This window comes from Narcine bancroftii, chromosome 9, assembly GCF_036971445.1.
Source record: "Narcine bancroftii isolate sNarBan1 chromosome 9, sNarBan1.hap1, whole genome shotgun sequence".
Lineage (NCBI taxonomy): Eukaryota > Metazoa > Chordata > Chondrichthyes > Torpediniformes > Narcinidae > Narcine > Narcine bancroftii.
In genome coordinates, this window is record NC_091477.1 from 39136905 (window position 1) to 39156993 (window position 20089).

Sequence of the window (20089 nt, forward strand, 5' to 3'; positions counted from 1 at the left end):
CCAAAACGCAGCACCAATAGACATTCACCAAGACAAGTGGTTTCTAAAACAAAAGTTATTTTTAATCAACTTTAAACATGAAAACAGAATCAAACTTTAACTTATCTCTATACTTAACTAACCCAAATTAACCCCCTTCTAATTCTAAGCACACATGTATGTAATGTGTGTGTAAATTTAAGAAGTTCTTTGGTTCACAGTTCAATCTCACTTCTCCTTCTTCCAAGTTCTCTGGATGCAGGCAATTCTTATACTGTGCACAGAATTTAACATGTGTAATGTTCACCAGGCTTTGGTGGTCGAAAGGTAAATGTTTACCGCTCAGGAAGGTTCTTGTAGGGTTTGCAGAGAGAGATTTGTTGTTCCAAGATTTCCACAAATGAGGTACCACCATTTGTCACCTCAAGGTCTCGCTGATGAAACCTCTTCCTTTTAGGCCACCAGAGTTCCATTCTGTTCCTCTTATTCCAAGCGAAACATCAGACAGATAGCACTGCCAGCCATCCACTGCTCTGGAGCTTTCGGTTTCAAACCAGCTTCCCGGCTTGCACTGTTCAGCTGAACCCAGGTGTGACATGTCTGTGAGCACTTTGCAGAAAGGTATTTGTAGCCAGTTTGTCTCCTCCAAAACAATGGTCTTTCATTTAACAGTTCAATTAACACCTAGTTGTTAAATGTGCTTAGCATTCTCCATAGATCCTACAATGTTATTGAATATGAATTCTTCACTCTTTCAAATAAAATCTGTTTTAAAATGTGTGTATATATATATATATGTATATATAACCCACTCATCTTACCAAAATCCTCCCAATATTATAATCCATTACAAGTGCTACTAGGGACTCTAAATTAAACCAGTGGTTCTCAACCTTTCTCTTTCCACTCACATACCACTTTAAGTAATCCCTATGTCATAGGTGCTCCTTGATTTGTAAGGAATTGCTTAAGGTGATATGTGAGTGGGAAGTGAAGGTTGAGAATCACTGCTCTAGACCCAATTGTTACTGAAATATTTTGCTTGAGGAAAAATTGTCATTGGCCCATTTCTTTTGGAGTTATGAAACTGTACACACAAGTCAATTAGGTATGATTAAAACAGTGGTTTTCAACCTTTCTTTCCACTGTTTCTTTCCAGCATCCACCATTGATCGGGACTGGGGTTCAAATCTTGCGCTGTCTGCATGGAGTTTGTACATTCTCCCAGTGTATATGTGGGTTTTCTCCCAGGACTCCAGTTTCCTCTCACCATTCAAAATGTACCAGGGGTTGTAAATCTATTTGGTGTATTTGGGCACCATGGGATTGTGGGCTGGAATGGCCTGTTTAACTACTTGAAGATTAATGTAGAAAGTAATCAAACCTGACTCTGAAGGCGATGGTGGACTGATCGGACCAGTGATCAAAGATCATTGCCTTGCTCTTTTTCCAGTTCACTCTTGCACCATTCAACAAAGAAATTGGACTATATGAAGACACCTTTAACGGATCTCTATCCTTCTTAGGAATTACAGTAATTAAGGCACTAGAGCATGATTCAGGTAGATCATAACGTTCATTAATCTGTCGTAACACATCTCCAAACGCTGTAGTTAAATCATCATAAAATACTTTAAAATTCGACTGAAAACCCGTCATCACCAGGTGATTTTCCATTCGGCATTTCAAACATAGCCGATTTAATTTCTAAATCAGTAAAAGGAGCCTCCAGCTCCAATATGTCTTCTTCTCCTAGTACCGGTAATTTCAACACCGATAAAAAGGAGTCAATCGATCTGCTCTCCTGTTTTTCCTCAGAAGTATATAATTTCTTATAAAATGAATGAAATTCATCGTTAATCTCACTAGGTTTGTAAGTAACAGTCAAATTTCATCTAACTGCATTGATAACCCTTGATACCTGTTCTCTCTTTAACTGCTATGCAAGTAACTTATGTGCTTTCTCACCCCATTCTTAATACCATTGTTTAGATCTATTAATCAACATTCAAATTGATAAGATTGAAATGTATTATATTTCAATTTCAATCTAGACAACTCTATCTTCTGATTTTCTGTCACATCTCTCTGAAATTCCTTTTTTAATTCATCAATCTGTTTCTCTAATTCAAGGCTCTTGGTCAGATAATTCTTTTTAACCTTAGAGGTATAATTAATTAGTTGACCTCTCAAGTAAGCTTTCATAGCATCCCACAATATAAATTTACTCTGAACGGAGTAAACATTTTCTTCCAAAAAGAGATTAATTTGTTTTTTAAAAAATTCAATAAATTCCACTTTTTTTTAACATCATATTGAATCTCAACAATAAGCTACACGAACTTTTTCAGAACTCTCATAAGTAAAATACAACAAAGAATTATCTGAAATTACCCGACTTTTATATTCTGATTGTAGTATTTTGCCCTGTAAATGTGCCGATACTAAAAAAAAAAATCAATTCTAGAAAAAGATTCATGTCTAAATGAATAAAAAGAGAAATCCTTCTCTGTTGGGTTAAGATGTCGCCAAATCTCCACTAAATTAAAATCTTTAATCAAAGCTTGAATTTGAATTCCCATTTTAAATTTTTTGGAGATTTATCCAATAAAGATTCCAAACCACAGTTAAAATCTCCTCCAACCAGAACATTTTCATTAGCTTGTCCCAAAAGCAAAAATGCATTCAAAATAAATGCTTCATCATCCACATTGGGTGCATAAATGTTAAGTCCAAAATTCATTAAAAATCTTACAATTCAACTTAAGAATACGTCCTGGATTCATTTCTATTGATTGTAATTCAAAAGATAAATTTTTATGTATCAAAACTGCTACTCCCTTAGCTTTGGAATTAAATGAAGAAGAAAAAACATGTCCAACCCAGTCCCTCTTCAATTTCATACTTTCTTTTTCATTCAAATGTGTCTCCTGTACAAAAGCAACATCAATCTTCATCTTTTTAATGTAAGCCAAAACTCGCTTATGCTTGATCGGGTTATTTAATCCCTGAACATTAAAGGTAGCAAATTTCAAATTCGACATATCTAATACAATTGCTAAATACCAAAAATAATCACAAAATTAATAATAACAAAGATTAAAAAAAAGAGAATTTTTTTTATATAGAACCCTCAAATTAAAATATATAGGCCCTCCAAATAAAAATAATATTTGTTAATGAGAGAAAAAAACCCAAAAAAACTGGGTGTGGATTACCCACTAGTGACTGATGACTAACAAAGAAGTTAGTGCAATCCCCTCCTCCCCAGCCAGCCAATCAAAAATATTAACATTAAAAAAAAAATCAGCCTTGAGATTCCAGTCCAGATGGTGAACTAATTTCAAAAGTCTTTCCATTCCTGTTCTTTCCACTTCTGCCATTTTGTCCATTTCCAAGTCCATCAGATTTTCTTTTAGGAGATAATGGTGGACGACTTCTTTGTCCTCTGACATCCGGTAACGAATAAGCAAAAACCATTGCCTCACGCTCACTCTCAAAGAATTGAAAATTATAGTTTCCATAAAACACTTTCAACACAGCAGCATAACGAAAAGCAAATTTGTAACCTTTACACCATAAAACATCTTTAACTGGATTAAATTCATGTCGGCGTCTGATGATATCTTGACTCAAATCAGGGTAGAAGAAAACTCTACTATTCTGAACCATCATTGGAGCTTGCCTTTGTCTTGCATTTTGAACTGCAAGTTGAAGAATTCTCTCTCTGTCCAAACAATTCAAACAGCGAACTAACACAGCTCTTGGCGGTTGACCAGATAAGGGTGGTCTTCTTAAAGCTCTATTTGCTCTTTCCAATTCCAATCCGTCAGGAAAAGACCCTTCCCCCAACATCTGAGGAATCCAATTTTTTTTAAATTTGACGGGATCTTGACCTTCTATACCTTCTGGCAAACCCACAATTTTCACATTATTTCTTCTGCTTTGGTTTTCCAAATGGTCCATTTTTTTTGTTAACTCTTTTTCCCAGGCTCCTAAATCTTTAACTGATTTTTCCACCTTTACTATTGTTTCTGTATTGGATTGTACCTGTTGTTTACATTCAGAAAAAGAAGCTTCACATTTTTAAAATTTTTTCCTGATTTTCTTTAACTTCTGCCTTAATGAGTTAGGTCTGAAATTATATTAGTATTCATTTGAACCAACTGGTTCAATGACCAGTAATAACATTCAAATAAGAAGCAATACCTTCAAACATCATGTAAACAGGCTGAAGTGCAGTTTGAAATGCAGGATCCAGTTCCATAAATTGTAACTCACTTTCTTCCAGCTCTTCTTCCATTTCCTGTACAGTGGTAGAGTAAGGCAAGTCCTTTTCTTGTTGTTCTTCAAAAGGCAGCATTCTAGTTGTTTTGCTGCGAGTTTGGACACCCAACGACGATCCCCTGACTTCCTCCGGGGGTCATCGCTGCCGCCCCCCCGCAGACCATTTTTTAAATAAAATTACGGAGGACTCCGTAATTAACAGCGCCACCCAAGCCCATAATCGCTGTAGACTGCGTGTCTGCCATCAGAATCCTCTTCCTCCGCGCTCCAATCTCTTCCAACGGGGGTGTTCGCTGTAACAAGCCTCCAGGCTCGTGCCCGACCTCTCGGGAGCTCACTCCTTCCTCCGCAGAACGGGTCGAACCAGTGCCATCTTGAGACTGGTAAGTAGCTGTTCCCTTAGCTTTTGTCCCCACCGGCAATCGTTGAAGCTTGAGGATCGCTGAAAACTGATCTGAGGCTGTTCCAAGTTGTTTAGGCCCAAATTCTTCTGCACTTCAAAACTGTATTTTCTTTTGTAACTGAGACTTAGTTTTTTTTACATTAGTAGCCATAATGGCTCACCAAAATATCAAACTAAAAATTAAAGTTTTAAAATTAAAAATAAAGGGTTAAAAAACAGCCATTTAAAAGTCTGACCAGAGAGGGCAGGGATTACACGTCTGATGTCTACGCCATCTTGCCACGCCCCCAGTTCACTCTTGCACCAGATGTCAACTTGAACTGGCCACAGATACTGATCAGTCCATGGACCCATCATGGATCTGAGAAAAAGATGGCAAAGTCATTTAGTACAAGGAGGCTTTCATCTGTGAACCTCTACTGCCCAACAAAGTCAGCACTTTTATGCCCTCATCCTCCTTGATGGATTCAGTAATGGGCTCAATGTAGCACTCAAAAAAGATGAGAGCTATCTGTTTTCCACTTATTGATTTAAACAGCACGATTGTTATCCATGAAAAGCAGTTAAATCCAGTTTCTGATTTCCTCCCCATTCTGGAGAGTATGTCCATCATGTACATGTGTGATATCCTGCCAAAGGCTTTCTCCTGGTTGAAGTTCCTGTATGTCCATCTGCAAGGATGTAATGGAGTCATCTTCTTCCTGAAGGCTGTGAATCACAGAGTACCCTCTGTGATCCTTTTGGAAGAAGCACAAACACTTCTCATCCTGGTCCACTGAGAGGACTCTGGATTAGAAGATGATTTTGGAGAAATCAGAGGCAAAAAGCAAGGCTTACCTGCTCTTCACCTCAGAGTTCCTCCCTCACATCCACCCCCTCGATTGCAGAAATGAAGAGATGCAGCAACTCTGTCCAGAGTTGCCGCACTTCCCTCTGATCCAGATTTGTTTCTAAATATCTTTGAGGATAAGAAACTCTTGATATACCAGTTTATATATTTTCTACCAGTTTATTGAGAAGTCATAAGAAGATAAGAAATAGGAGCAGGGGCATACCATCTGGCCCAACAAGGCTGCTCACAATTTACTAAGATCAAGGCTGATCTAGCCATGGTTGCAACTCCACATAGCCATCTTTCCCTCATAACCCCCACCTGCCCTGCTATGCAAAACTAACTAACTTTGTCTTCGCTATATTTAATGAAGTCTCTCCCTCTCCCTCCCCCCAAGTCCTGAGGCTTTGTCCTCTAGTTCTAGTCTCATTGACCACTGAAAACATGGACTATTTTCTAACTGGGGCAAGAATTCCAAAAGTTGAGGTCCAAAGGAACTGGGGAGTCCGAGTGAAGGATTCCCTAAATCCTTGCGGGTTGAGTTAGTAGTAAGGAAAGCAAATGTAACGTTTGTTTTCCTTTTGAGAGGAGTGGAATATAAAATCAAGGATGTAATGCTGATGCTTTATAAGGAATGGGTAAGACCATATTTGAAGTATTTTGTGCTGTTCTGGGCCCCATATCTAATGAAGAAGGTTTTAAGGTTACCATAGTGGTTAGTACAATGTTGTAACAGTGCCAGCAATCAGGATCAGCTCTTCTTCCATTTCCTGTACAGTGGTAGAGTAAGGCAAGTCCTTTTCTTGTTGTTCTTCAAAAGGCAGCATTCTAGTTGTTTTGAATCTCATGCTGTCTGTAAGGCGTTTGTATGTTTTCGCCATGTCTGCGAGGCTTTTCGCCATATCTGCGACCGTCTCCTACTGCCTCTCAAAGCAAACTGGGTGGTTATAGGTCAATTGAATGCAATTGGGCAGCATGGTGTTGTAAGTGAGAAAACAGGTTTGGTAGGTCTCAAAGGCAAGGACTCTAGATGTACAGTTTTGGTAGTAAAGGATTTTATTTAGAGAAGGCAAATGTGGGAAATGGAAACAGATGTCACTCATGCACACACATGCAATTTACAGCAGCCATGGGAAAGTAATAGCCTCACTGAGACATACATCCAATTAATAACAAAGATGGGAAAAATAGCATGGGAACACACTGCTTTGAGGATAAGAAAAATCACTACAATGCCTTACCACTTCTTGACTCTGTGCAGACATGACTCTATGCTACAAGAGACACTAATTAAACACTCTCAACCCTTTTAAACAGTGTACAGCTTACCAACAGTTGCTCCAGCACCTAGGCCTGAAGTGAAGCAGAGTAGTCCCAAACTGGCAAAGAGAGAGAACAAAGAACACATGGCACCTTTATAGTGCTGGAAGTTCCAGCCCAGGTCATCCACTGAACCAATGGCTCAGATTGATTTAAACAGCACGATTAACCAGGAGGGTTAATCCAATTATAACAGCCAAGAACAGGCAGGCTGGAGGGTCAAGTCAATTTACATGGAGCCAAAGGCAAGGTGTGCGCTAATGGGTGAGACTAAACCTTGATTATCAGCTGGTGTGTCCTCTGACTACATAGGAGGGAGTGCTGTCACGTGACAGCCACAGCCCTTCCCAATACACAGACTAGTGGGTTGAAAGGGCTTGTTACTGTGCTGTATGTCTAAATTATATATTTTTTTAAATGAAATGTGCTTGCATTGAGTTTTATAAGAGTGGTCCCAGGGCTGAGAGAATTAACATTTGAAAAGCATTTAATGTCTCTAGGCGTGTAATCACTGGACTTTCGAGAGATGAAGGAGTGGGGGTTTATTGGAACCTAATATATTGAAAGGCCTGGAGAAAGTGGATGTGGAGAAGATATTTCTAGTGGTGGGAGAGTCTGAGACCAGAGGGCACAGCATCAGAATAAAAGGATATCCCAGAGATGAGGAGAAAATACTTCAGCCAGAGGTAGTGAATCTGTGGAATTCATTACAACCGATGGTGAGGAGGACAAGTCCTTGGGTATATTTAAAGCAGAGGTTGATAGGTTCTTGATTAGTAAAAAGTATCAAAGGATATAGGGAGAAGGAATGGGGTTGAAAAGTAAAATACATCAGCCACAATTGGAATGGTAGACCATTCTTTGGTTTGAAGAAGACATGTTATGCAGTTCATCTGTGGACACGAAGGTGACTTTGCAGTCCCAATCTGGAAGTGCAAAGTCTAGCACAATGGGCACTCTGGAAGACCATTTTTGTAATAAATGTGGCTGCTGCTTTGTGATGCTGTTCATAGTTTTCTATCAGTTTTTGGCAGCGCCTGTCTTCGAAACTGACGCAGGCTTCATAGTACAGGGCTCACCAATGGGATCTGTCAGCAGCTGCAGGTTCTAGTTCTCTTGGCTGGATTCCACAATATCGTAGGGTTTCCTTCACAGCATCTTTATAGCAACCTTAATGTCTCCTTCTTGTCTTCCGTTCACTATAGAGCAGCTGGCAAGGCTGGTCATCCATTCTGATGATGTGTCCCACCCACCACATCTGGGCTCTGATGATCAGGGACTCAATGCTGGTGGACTTTGCACGACCCAAGACCTCTAGGTTGGAGACACAGTCTTGCCAGCGGATCCCAATAATGAAACGGATGGCGTGCATGTGGAATCTCTCCAGCTGTTTGATGTGATGTTGGTAGAGTCCAGGTCTCACATCCATAGGAGAGAAGGGATGACCATATCAGAGACCAAATGGCCTAATTCTGCTCCTACATCTTAAGGTCTATCTTCATTATTATAGCGAACGCTAAAGATGGCCTCGAGTTAATTCCATCTTAAAAGTAAAATTAAAAAATCACGGCTCGTTTTCATTACCAGATTATTTAGGATGGACAATATCCGGAATCTAAATCCATTCACCTCATAGTAGTTTTCAGAAAATAAACATACTCAAGCTTGTTTTCTGTCATAACAAAACTTTTAAAACGAAGGAAAGCTGAGAAAAAAATGTCCGGAAATATGTTTTACGGCAAGGGGCGATTTCTACGTGGAGTCCTCCGGCGTTGGAGGGCGCAGACGCTGGGGAGCTGAGCCAGCTGCCGTCTTCCGGGTGTTCCTTCTGCATCAACCAATCAGCCAGCAGTTTGTCGCTCGGCGTCGTTTAAAAGAGCGGTGGCATTGTTACATTGCTGGACATGGTTATTCACCGCTGCCGAGTTCTTCGAGTGGGTGATGTAAACTCTCGTTAACTTGCCGAGTTTAAGTGTTTAATTTTGGGTTGTTTAAGCACGTCGAAGTTAGAGTGTTCAAAGTTGTTTTTAATTAGCTAAATTCTAGTAGTTTGATCGAATTGAAATTTCAGTAACAATTACATTTTTAATGATTTGTTTTCCGAAATGAGCGATAACCGCGCATGTGTTGCGAAGTGGTAAAGTTAGTCTTTGAAGGCAGGTTCATGAATATGTTATTTTCTAATGTACACCATATGCTATCGATACAGCAAGGAAGGGCTTGACGTGTAAAAGCAAAAATGCTGGGGAAGCTCAGCTGGTCAAGCAGTGTCCTGTAACGTTTAGGTCTTGAGGCGTCCGAACAAATGCTGGCAGATGCCTGAACTTTTTGTTTGGATGCATGCTGGCATTCTCTCGTACTCTGATGAAGAGCTCAAGCCTGAAACATCGGTTTTGTGTCTTTACCTTTGCTACGAGGACACTGTTTGACCTGCTGAGCTTCTCCAGCAATCTGTATTTTTACTTCAACCACTTCAGGACTTGAAATGTATTGAGTTGGCCTATGAATCTGCACTGTTGATGGCTTTTTTTTTGGTGTGTTATAGCAGTATGCCAAACTGATAATTTAATCGGAAACATTTTTTTGTCCTTAACTTGGATTAATATTTTAATAGCTCTGAATAAATGGGCAATATCTGCAAAAAGAGAAGCAATTTAATTTGAGTCTCAGCCACTTTTGTGTTTTAGCAGATATCTCACAGTATTCATATATGTGGAAATTTTTTTTTGGAAGGAGTGGATTTTTTTGGGGTGGTGGTGGTGAGAGGGGGATGTTCATTTCTGTAAATGTAACAACTGGTAAAACATGAAGTTTAAAAACCCAATGCTGGAGAAACTCAGCAGGTCAAATAGTGTCATTTATATTACAAAGATACATGACCATTGGCTTGAGCCCTTCATCAAGGTATAAATATAACATTTGATAATGGGTGGAAATGTTTTAGCTTATGAAATTATGCATTCAATTGAGATAAATCCCTTAATATTTCTACTAAGGTCAATTTATTTTGTAACTTTTCACTAAAATTCACTTTTTCAGTTTGTGCAGTGACCTGAAATGGCAGTAAGGGTATTTGTGGAGAAAGAAAATGAACTGTTGAGTGCTTGTACCAAAAAGCACCCAAAGTTGCGTTCTTGTAAGTACTGAAAGAGGGGTTTGCTTTTTATTAGAGGAAATGGTATTGTAATTTTCTATGAATGTAGAAGAGCATAGTATGAGCCCTTTGGTCCACGATGTTGTGCTATCTAGTAAAAACATAGTGTGACTTAATATTTTGTAAATATAAAGTAGTAAAGTAACTAACCAATGTTTAAAATATGTGGATTATATTTGAGAACTTGTTGGTTAAATACAAATGTCTGGTGCTAATTGATTTTTAAAGTTTTGGTTATTGAGTGAATTCTCTCCTTTCAACTATAGCTGAATCATCTCTACAACAGACTCCCAAAGCCAGGAAGATGTTAACCGTGCCTCACTTGCAGCAGTCTTCACGAAAGGCACTTGGGGATGTGAACAGTTTTTTGCATACAGGCACCAAGACTGATTGCTCTCAGAAAAAAGGAAGAGAAAAAATCCTTAAAATGAACCGTAATGTACAAACATTTAAAACTGCCAAGGTATTTAAATATAAGAATGTTGGGTTTCTTTCATGAATGCTGAATGTCAAGTGATAGTTTAAAAGCATTTGGACAAAATTGAAAATGGTTAGTTTTTTTAAAAAATAGACATGCAGCATGGTAACAGGTCCTTTTGGCCCACAAGTTCATGCTGCCCATTTACACTCCGTTAATCTGCAGCCCTGGTACATTTTGAATGGTGGCAGGAAACCCACGCAGACAAGGAGAACTTAACCAACTCCATACAGACAGCACAGATTCAAATCCCAATAGTTGGTGCTGCAAAGGCATTGCACAAATTGCTATGCCAACCATGCTGCCCCCAAAAATGTTTTTTGGATGAATCTCTATGACATCACCAAGTTTCTTGTTGGTTATTAATGCTTTTAAACTACCTGATTTTAGTACAGTGCTTTTTTTTCCCCTAACCTTTCCAACACTGTGCTATTGGTAGAACATCAGGGCAAAGTTCAGGTCAAATTAGCTTTCTGTTGCCCTTCCATTTTTATCCAAGATGCAAAATTTGAGCAGATCTTGTTAATATGCAACTTTATTTAAATTATTCTTATTTGGAACATATGGTTACACCATCATCTATCTGGTAAAATGAACTGGATAACAATTTTAATTCTTGCCTTGAATTTTTTTGACCATGCCTGGGATATGGGTGCTAACAATTTGGTGTAATCATGATTTTAATGTTTTTAAATTTGTTTTGCTCTAAAATGTGGGTACAGTTTCTTAAAATGCCTGTCTCCCCTTAAACTAAGTAATGGTACGGAATTTAAAAGCTGCGCTCTTTCAACTCTAAAGTTGTAGTACTTTTTAGATAAAGTATTACCTGAAGTCTGTAACACCACCACTTTGCTTGATTTTTCACATTTCTTCATTTCTGTTTCATGAACTGAAATTCTAAATGTGCTTAAAGAGACATCGTGTAATATTTATAGAAGATCAAAGCCTTGATTTTTAAAGATTGTTTGGGTCTTAAAATAAGAAACCAAGGTACCAATAGAATGTTTCTTCAGACCTGAGCAACAATTGAATATGTTTAAGATCATTTATTTATTTTTTAAAAAAGCTGGATTTAACTTTGTTCTCTCACTAATCCCTGGTTAATGATTGCGTATTGGCAGCCCACAGGAAAACCTTCCATTTCAGAGCCGCCAAAATCTCCCGAGAAACCTGAAGTCTATCCTGAAATTGAAACTTTCATTCCTTTTGATCCTCTTGGTAAGTGACAGAAAACTTGGTTGTGAGACTGAAGGGATGTTACAATGTCTTCTTTAATCTTTTTTAAATTGGTTGTAAGTAACACCAGAAATTATTTTCAGTTTGGAAGACTCCTTAATTTGTTTCCATGTCGAAGTAGCATTTATTTTTATTGCTGACAGTAACTGCTCTGGGAAAATCTTTGGAGAGAATCTAATGTAACAAATATACTGAGATTTGATGCTTCTGTTGACCCATTTCTGTCCTAATGGCTGTACCAAATTTATCTGGCTCTGAAGTACCTTGACATACTTGCTGGTCTACCTTTTTTAAAAAAAAAAAAAAACTTGTTTGCTCTATAACGGAAAAGATTGTGCAAATGTTATAACTGAGTGAGACACTGAACCTGGTTAAATGCAAAGTTATTTATTCATAACAGGCAGACATTCCCTTTTTCTCTGTAGAATCTAAGCTCTTAAAGTACATTTTAAAGAAAGAAGGTAGTAAATGATTTTATACATATCAATAACTGGTTTGTTTATTGTCATTTTAGTCTAACATATGGTTCCTTTAAACTACCTGAATGCAAGCACACTGACATGGCACTGTACAAACATCTTTGCTGGGACAGAGTACTTCACATGAACAGTTCAAAAGCTTCCAAAGACAGAATCTGGGCTTTAAAAAGTGTGAGATTCCCTGGATATACAAATGTGCCAATTGTTATAGCATCAATGACAATGTTTGTTGTTTTTTTATATATTTTTGAAAGCTATAGCTTTCATCTGCAAAATAACTTGCTTGGAGAAAGAATAATTTGTAAGATAGCATCCATTTGGGTAGAGTTTAGGAATAAAGTGAAAAAAATCACTGGTGGCAGCTGTCTATCATCCACCAATTACGGTGACACAGGCAATAAACCAAGAAATATCAGGCAAGTTGGGATGATGCAGCAGATACTGAGGGGATTTCAACATGGACTGGGTGAATCAGATTGGTTGAGGCAGCCTTGAGGAAGACTTAACAGGTAACACGGTTAGCATAGCAGTTAGAGCACTGCAGCACTGTAACAGCAGTCACGACTTGGGTTGGAATCCCACACTGTCTGTAAGGAGTTTGTACATTCTCCCTGTATCTGGGTTTTAGCTGGGACTCCAGTTTTCTCTCACTGTTCAAAAACATACTGGGATTGAAGGTTAATATGTGTAACTGGGCAGCACAGGCTTGTGGGCTGAAAGGGCCTGTTAACAATCTAAATTTTTTTTTTTACAAATGCAAGCTTGACCGCTTTCTTGCATATCATGTAACCGAACCTAAAAGGGAATATACTATCTTGGATCTGGTCGTGCACAATGAGACAGGTAAAATTAGCAATTTTAGTAGTTAGGGATCCTCTCGAAAAGAGTGATCACAGTATGATTGAGCTTCTTATACAAGTGGAGGGTACAATAGTTATGTCTAAAACCAGTGTGATATGCCTAAACAAGGGAAACCACAAGGGGATGAGGGAAGAGTTGAAAAAGGAAAGCAGGCTATATGGAGGGTCGGTTGAGGAACAGTGGAAGACTGAGATTTTTCAGTGGTCAACAAAAGTATATTCCAGTTAAAAGCAAAGACAGTAAGGGTGGGGGAATCCAGCCTTTTATAACTAAGGAAATCCAGGAAAACATCAAATTAAAACCTCTTGAGTACAATGTGGCCAAGAGCAGTGCAAACCTAAAAGATTGGGGAAATGTTATTGCTTACTTTGTGTTTTTGTTGTTTTAAAGAGGGGAGGTTTACAAAAGGATTAACACAAAATATAAAAACAGACTGTAGAAGTGTTTATTTTTGTATAAAGCTTAAAAGGGTGGCTAAAGTGAAGGTTTGCCCCTTGAAGGATAAGAAGGGGAATTGAAATAGCTGCGGCTTTGAATTTTGTCACTCTTCAAGGTAGAGGATACACCTACCATGCGAAAGACAGGTGCAATGGGAGGTAAGGTCCTAGATGTGATAGCTATCACTAAAGAGGTAGCACTGAGGAAATTTGATGGTCTAAAGATGGACACATCCCCTCCATGGTCCTGATGGAATCTATTCCAGGGTACTGAAAGATGTGGCAGATTGTATTAGAAGCTTTGGTGATAATTTTCCAAAATTCTGTCTCTGGGCAGGTCCCAGAAGATGGTGAATGTCACACCACTATTCAAAGAAGGATGTAGTCCAAAGATCACAAGAAAAAGGAACATAAGCAGGTCACAAGGCCCATCGAGTCTGTTCTGTGACTCTACACTAAGCTAAACTATGCTCACGCCTAGTTCCAATTTCCAGCCTCTTCCCCATATCCCTTGATACCCTTACTAAGAAGATGCCTATCCATTTCCTGTTTAAATATCTCCGTGATCTGGTCTTTACCGCTTTGTGCAGCAGTGAGTTCCACAGATGCACGACCCTCTAAACTTCTTCCACCTCTGTTTAATTGGATAACTTCTAATGTTAAGTTGCCCTAGATTCACTAAGGGAAACATCTGCATCACTCTGTCAAAACCTTTGAATATTTGAAATGTCTTTGAGATCCCCCTCATTCATCGATACTCCAACGAATAGAACCCAAGAGCTGCCAAACGCTGCTCATACTTGCATTCCAGGAATCATCCTAGTATAACTCCTGCACCCTCTCTAGCAACATCACATCCTTTCTAAGATGGGGGTCTCACCAGTGCCCCATAGTTTCATTAACACCTATCTACTTTTATACACTATTTCTCTTGAAATGAATGCTAGCATAGCATTTGCCTTCTTCACTGAAGGCCATTTGTTGAACATCGGTTTGGAATGTGGGAGGAAGCCCATGGCTGTTTGGAATGTATAGACCTTGTAGACAGCAGTGGATTTCAAACTGGGTTGCTGGATTTTCTGAAAGAGAACTAATTTCAGATGTGTACTTTTTTTCTGCAGAGACTACAGTCTCTAGTCTTGAGTCAGCAATGGAGCTTTTATTTTTTATACAAATAAAGCATTGATCTGAATTGGATTTTGTAATGAGGTAAACTATTTTAATATTGCAGACTATGAAGATTTTAATGTGCCAGAGGAACATAGGCTTGATCACATCTGCTTGGCTGGCTTGCCACTCCTTATTCTTGAGAAGGAAGGAGCTTTAATGGAAAAAGTGCTGAACAAAGTCCCTTCACCTATGAAATGGCCCTCGCTTGGAAAAGAATTCAGTATGTCATACAATAACTTTAAGTATTGAGAAGCTCAGCATGTCAAACAGTGTCCTTTAGCAAATGCATGACCAATGTTTTTGGCATGAGTCCTTCATCAAGGGCTCAAGGCTGAAACATCGGTTGTGTATCATAAAGGAAACTGATCTGCTGAGCTTCTCCAGCATTATTTTTATTTCAACAATGATGTCTACTGAATTTTGTGATTTTACTTTTTTTTAAAAGTATTGAGCTATTTTGCATGGAAGAAACTAACCTATTTTTAAATTGCAGGTTTGGATTTTGAGATGACTGATGTATTGGCAGAGCTGGATGGAATTGAAGTTGAATTGCCTTCAATAGAAAATGACTTCTGAAGACTACCTTGAACTTCCAAACAGTGTTTATATTACTTTATTGGTCTTGGTGTGTAGATTATTTGCATTTGTTAATCTTGGTGACTGATCTTGAACATAATACTTTCAGTTTTTTTTGTTGTGTACTCAAACTTTTAATAAAGGCTTATTATGCATTATACAAAATACTACTTGCATTTTTGGTGTTTTCAGTAAAAATGTCAATTGTCCAAACTTGTTCAATTTGATCATTGAAATTGCAAATTAATTTCAAATTTTCATTTCAGAATTTTTGTTTGCAATCAACAATATCCTTCCAATTGAGGATAAGAGTTTTGTGCAGTTCTCTCAAAGGGTCTTCAATTTGAAGTTAACTTTCTTTCCAATTGAGCATTTCTGTACTTCAAGTTTTTGAGCAAATTAGAGACCTTGAACTAAATGATCTCTAGGCAAGGCAGTAATTGCCAAGGAATAAAATTATATTCCACACCCTGATCATAAAACCCAGAATCCGGAGTTTGCTGCTGTCGCAAGACTTGAGCACATTGCACTAACTCTGTCCTTATACTAAAATCTCTCTGCATCAGTTGATCTTCCCTTCTGTATTTGAAGGATCCAAGAAAAAAGCTGATTTTTTTTTTTCACCGAGCCAAATTGGTTTATCTTTCATTGCACTCTTTAAATAAACTGATGTTTTTTCACCCTCTTTCAATGTAATTTTTATTTTGATTATTTTGTATCTACTAGTGTTTTGTGGGTTCGAGGCTTTTTGAGAGGAAATACTTATCAGTGCATCCAACATTGATAAACAAGCTGTAGATACTGAAGTCTTGATCTTTAAATGGTCTAAATCTAAAATATTGATTGACCATTTCTATCCATGAATAGTGTCTCACTTTGGTTCCTCCAGCAATTAATCTGTTTAAAACATTTCAGGTTGACCTCTTCATTAGAACTGTCAAACATGTTGCAAGTTCCAAATTTTTTTAGAGTGGTGATGTTGAACACAATTAAAGCACCTGCCTCAAATGGTGCTCCAGTCTGCCCATCATATTTATCTGGATTTCTTTCCCTTTATGGAAATGTACTTTCCATTGTGATGGATTATATCATGTTTTATATTGTGTGTGTTGTGTGTATATTGAGAGAGATGTGCCCTACACTACTCCCACACCAAAAAAAACTCATTTAAAATGCCAGGACTTTGCTCAAGCCATTCAGTCCAGGCTCTGAGTGCCTTTGCAAAAATTTTGCCTATAGATGTTTCACAAGTAGGTGTTAATTGGAAATGTTGTGGAGTCATGGATTATTGTTAAAGCAACAGATGAACAGGCTCAGAAGTTTGGGTCTGGTGCTGTTATCTGTCTAGTTGCAGTTTACTCTTCTGAGAAGGTAGTGTGGTTTTTGCAAGAAGAGAGAAGATAAAACAGCCTCTTTCTGAGAGAGAACTGGCTTCTGCAGCCATGGTAAGTTGGCAGCTTGTTAAAATCCCATTTTTGAAGACGATATAACTGTTTTTGTGGAAACAGGCCGTGTCGGCCCTTCATGTCCACGCCGGTTCACTTGAACAACTTCACTAGATTCCCCCTCCTGCTCTCCGCCCATAACCCTCCAACCCTCACATCCACGTACACAACCTTCTTTGTCTTGGCTTCGCGGACAAAGATTTATGGAGGGGGTAAATGTCCACGTCAGCTGCAGGGTCGTTTGTGGCTGAAAAATCAGATGCGGGACAGGCAGACGCGGTTGCAAGGGAAAATTGGTTGGTTGGGGTTGGGTGTTGAGTTTTTCCTCCATTGTCTTTTGTCAGTGAGGTGGGCTCTGCGGTCTTCTCTAAAGGAGGTTGCTGCCTGCTGAACTGTGAGGCACCAAGATGCATGGTTTGAGGCGATATCAGCCCACAGGCAGTGGTCAATGTGGCAGGCACCAAGAGCTTTCTTTAGGCAGTCTTTGTACCTCTTCTTTGGTGCACCGCTGTCTCGGTGGCCAGTGGAGAGTTCGCCATATAACACGATCTTGGGAAGGCGATGGTCCTCCATTCTGGAGACGTGAACGACCCAGCGCAGTTGGATCTTCAGCAGTGTGGATTCGATGCTGTCAGCCTCTGCCATCGCGAGTACTTCGATGTTGGAGATGAAGTCGCTCCAATGAATGTTGAGGATGGAGCGGAGACAACGCTGGTGGAAGCATTCTAGGAGCCGTAGGTGATGCCGGTAAAGGACCCATGATTCGGAGCTGAACAGGAGTGTGGGTATGACAACGGCTCTGTATATGCTAATCTTTGAGGTTTTTCAGTTGGTTGTTTTTCCAGACTCTTGTGTAGTCTTCCAAAAGCACTATTTGCCTTGGCGAGTCTGTTGTCTATCTCGTTGTCGATCCTTGCATCTGATGAAATGGTGCAGCCGAGATAGGTAAACTGGTTGACCGTTTTGAGTTTTGTGTGCCCGATGGAGATGTGGGGGGGCTGGTAGTCATGGTGGAGGACTTGTTTTCTTCAGGCTGACTTCCAGGCCAAATATTTTGGCAGTTTCCGCAAAACAGGATGTCAAGCGCTGAAGAGCTGACTCTGAATGGGCAACTAAAGCGGCATTGTCTGCAAAGAGTAGTTCACGGACAAGTTGCTCTTGTGTCTTGGTGTGAGCTTGCAGGCGCCTCAGATTGAAGAGACTGCCATCCGTGTGGTACCGGATGTAAACAGCGTCTTCATTGTTGAGGTCTTTCATAGCTTGTTTCAGCATCATGCTGAAGAAGATTGAAAGGAGGGTTGGTGCGAGAACGCAGCCTTGCCTCACGCCATTGTTAATGGAGAAGGCTTCAGAGAGCTCATTGTTGTATCTGACCCGACCTTGTTGGTTTTTGTGCAGTTGGATAACCATGTTGAGGAACTTTGGGGGGCATCCGAAGCGCTCTAGTATTTGCCAAAGCCCTTTCCTACTCACGGTGTTGAAGGCTTTGGTGAGGTCAACAAAGGTGATGTAGAGTCCTTTGTTTGGTTCTCTGCACTTTTCTTGGAGCTGTCTGAGGGCAAAGACCATGTCAGTAGTTCCTCTGTTTGCGCGAAAGCCACACTGTGATTCTGGGAGAACATTTTCGGCGACACTAGGTATTATTCTATTTAGGAGAATCCTAACGAAGATTTTGCTTGCAATGGAGAGCAGCGTGATTCCCCTGTAGTTTGAGCAGTCTGATTTCTCGCCTTTGTTTTTGTACAGGGTGATGATGATGGCATCATGAAGGTCCTGAGGCAGCTTTCCTTGGTCCCAGCAGAGCTTGAAAAACTCATGCAGTTTGGTATGCAGAGTTTTGCCGCCAGCCTTCCAGACCTCTGGGGGATTCCATCCATACCTGCTGCTTTGCCACTTTTTAGTTGTTCAATTGCCTTATATGTCTCTTCCTGGGTGAGGACCTCATCCAGCTCTAGCCTTAAGGGCTGTTGAGGGAGCTGGAGCAGGGCAGATTCTTGGACTGAGTGGTTGGCACTGAAAAGAGATTGGAAGTGTTCTGACCATCGGTGCAGCCGGCTTTGGACTTGGGGTGAGGGGCTATACACAGCCTTTAGAGCCTCATAAAAACCCCTGAAGTCGCCAATGTCCGTGCTGAGCTGGGTTCGTTAGGCGAGGCTAGTCCACCACTCATTTTGGATCTCCCGGAGTTTGCGCTGAAGATGGCTACATGTGCGACGGAAGGCTCGTTTCTTCTCTGGCCAGGACGGCTTTGCAAGGTGAGCCTGGTGGGCAGCTCGCTTCTTTACCAGCAGCTCCTGGATTTCCTGGTTGTTTTCGTCGAACCAGTCCTTGTTTTTCCTGGAGGAGAAGCCCAGTACCTCTTCAGTGGATTGCAGTATGACAGTCTTCAGCTGATCCCAGAGGGTTTCAGGGTTCGAGTCCGTGAGGCAGATTGCATCCTCGAACTTTGCTTTGAGGTTTGCCTGGAAGTTTCCTCTCACTTCTCTTAAATGACAGAAGGGACCCTGCCGCAGTTGAGTTCAGCCTGTTGAAAACCCTTGTGTTCCATACAGGAGGAAATGACTAGTGTGTTTCACCTGAAATAAGGGAAACAAAAGGAACTTGGTGGTGACCTGCAGAAAAGGTCATTTGGCAAATCCTGAAGGGGTCAAGTTTATTCAGCAAGACACTGAAGTGGCTGATCGGAGGGTATCTGTTTGTGTGTATCCAATGAGCAACAAATCTCTGAAACCAACAAGAAACTTTCTGGTCGGTAACCAATTACCTTTAAGCACCAGAGCTTGGTGAAAATTCATAAATGTTAAATTCTGTGCATGGTGTAAGGATTGCCTGATACCGGTGTACTTGGAGGAATGAGAAGTGAAATTGGATTGTGAATTAAAGAACTTTTCTGAACATGTACACATGCGCTTAGAATTAGAAGGGGGTTAAGTTAATAGTAAGTTTGATCCTGTTTTATGTTTAAAGAAAATTAAAAGTAACTTGTTTAAGTAACAATTTGTCTTGGTGAATTTCCATTGCTGCTGGGTTTTTAGGTCCTCTGGGACCTTAACAAAGGTCTTTCAATATTTGTCATTTATCTTTGCCTGCTCTGATTTTTAATTCACTAGTTGGTCATTTTTTTTGATTGAGTGCTGCAAGGGCCTTTTAGATTAAATGAGCAATGTGATAGAATACAGGTACTCCCTGACCTGTGACTTGCATCGATCAGCACAACCAAAGTTTTTTTAAATAGGAGGGAAAAAATATAAAACTTGTGTAGTTTGTACTTGATAAACTATAACAGATACAGCACACACAAAAGCCAAAATGTGCATGCTTGTTGGTTGGTCTTCTGAGGTCCTTGGGCTGGGCACAACCATCTTAATTCTTAAGCCCAAGCGTGCTGGACATCATTTTTTACCTATTGGAGTTCAGTTGGTGCATGCGAGA

At 39.8% G+C, this 20089-nt stretch overlaps 1 protein-coding gene across 2 annotated transcripts; it reads left to right on the forward strand.

The window, feature by feature from the left end:
- The first annotated feature begins 8661 nt into the window (after positions 1 to 8661).
- Positions 8662 to 15379, forward strand: pttg1 (PTTG1 regulator of sister chromatid separation, securin). Of its 2 annotated transcripts, none has more exons than XM_069898850.1 (6): positions 8662 to 8755; positions 9861 to 9957; positions 10242 to 10438; positions 11575 to 11671; positions 14698 to 14856; positions 15130 to 15379. In XM_069898850.1, the coding sequence occupies exons 2-6, from the start codon at positions 9879 to 9881 to the stop codon at positions 15210 to 15212; spliced, it is 615 nt and encodes a 204-aa protein (XP_069754951.1). In that variant the 5' UTR covers positions 8662 to 8755; positions 9861 to 9878; the 3' UTR covers positions 15213 to 15379. The 2 variants fall into 2 exon arrangements, with proteins under 2 accessions (XP_069754951.1, XP_069754952.1); XM_069898851.1 differs by lacking the exon at positions 8662 to 8755 and adding an exon at positions 8792 to 8977.
- The last annotated feature ends 4710 nt before the right edge of the window (positions 15380 to 20089 follow it).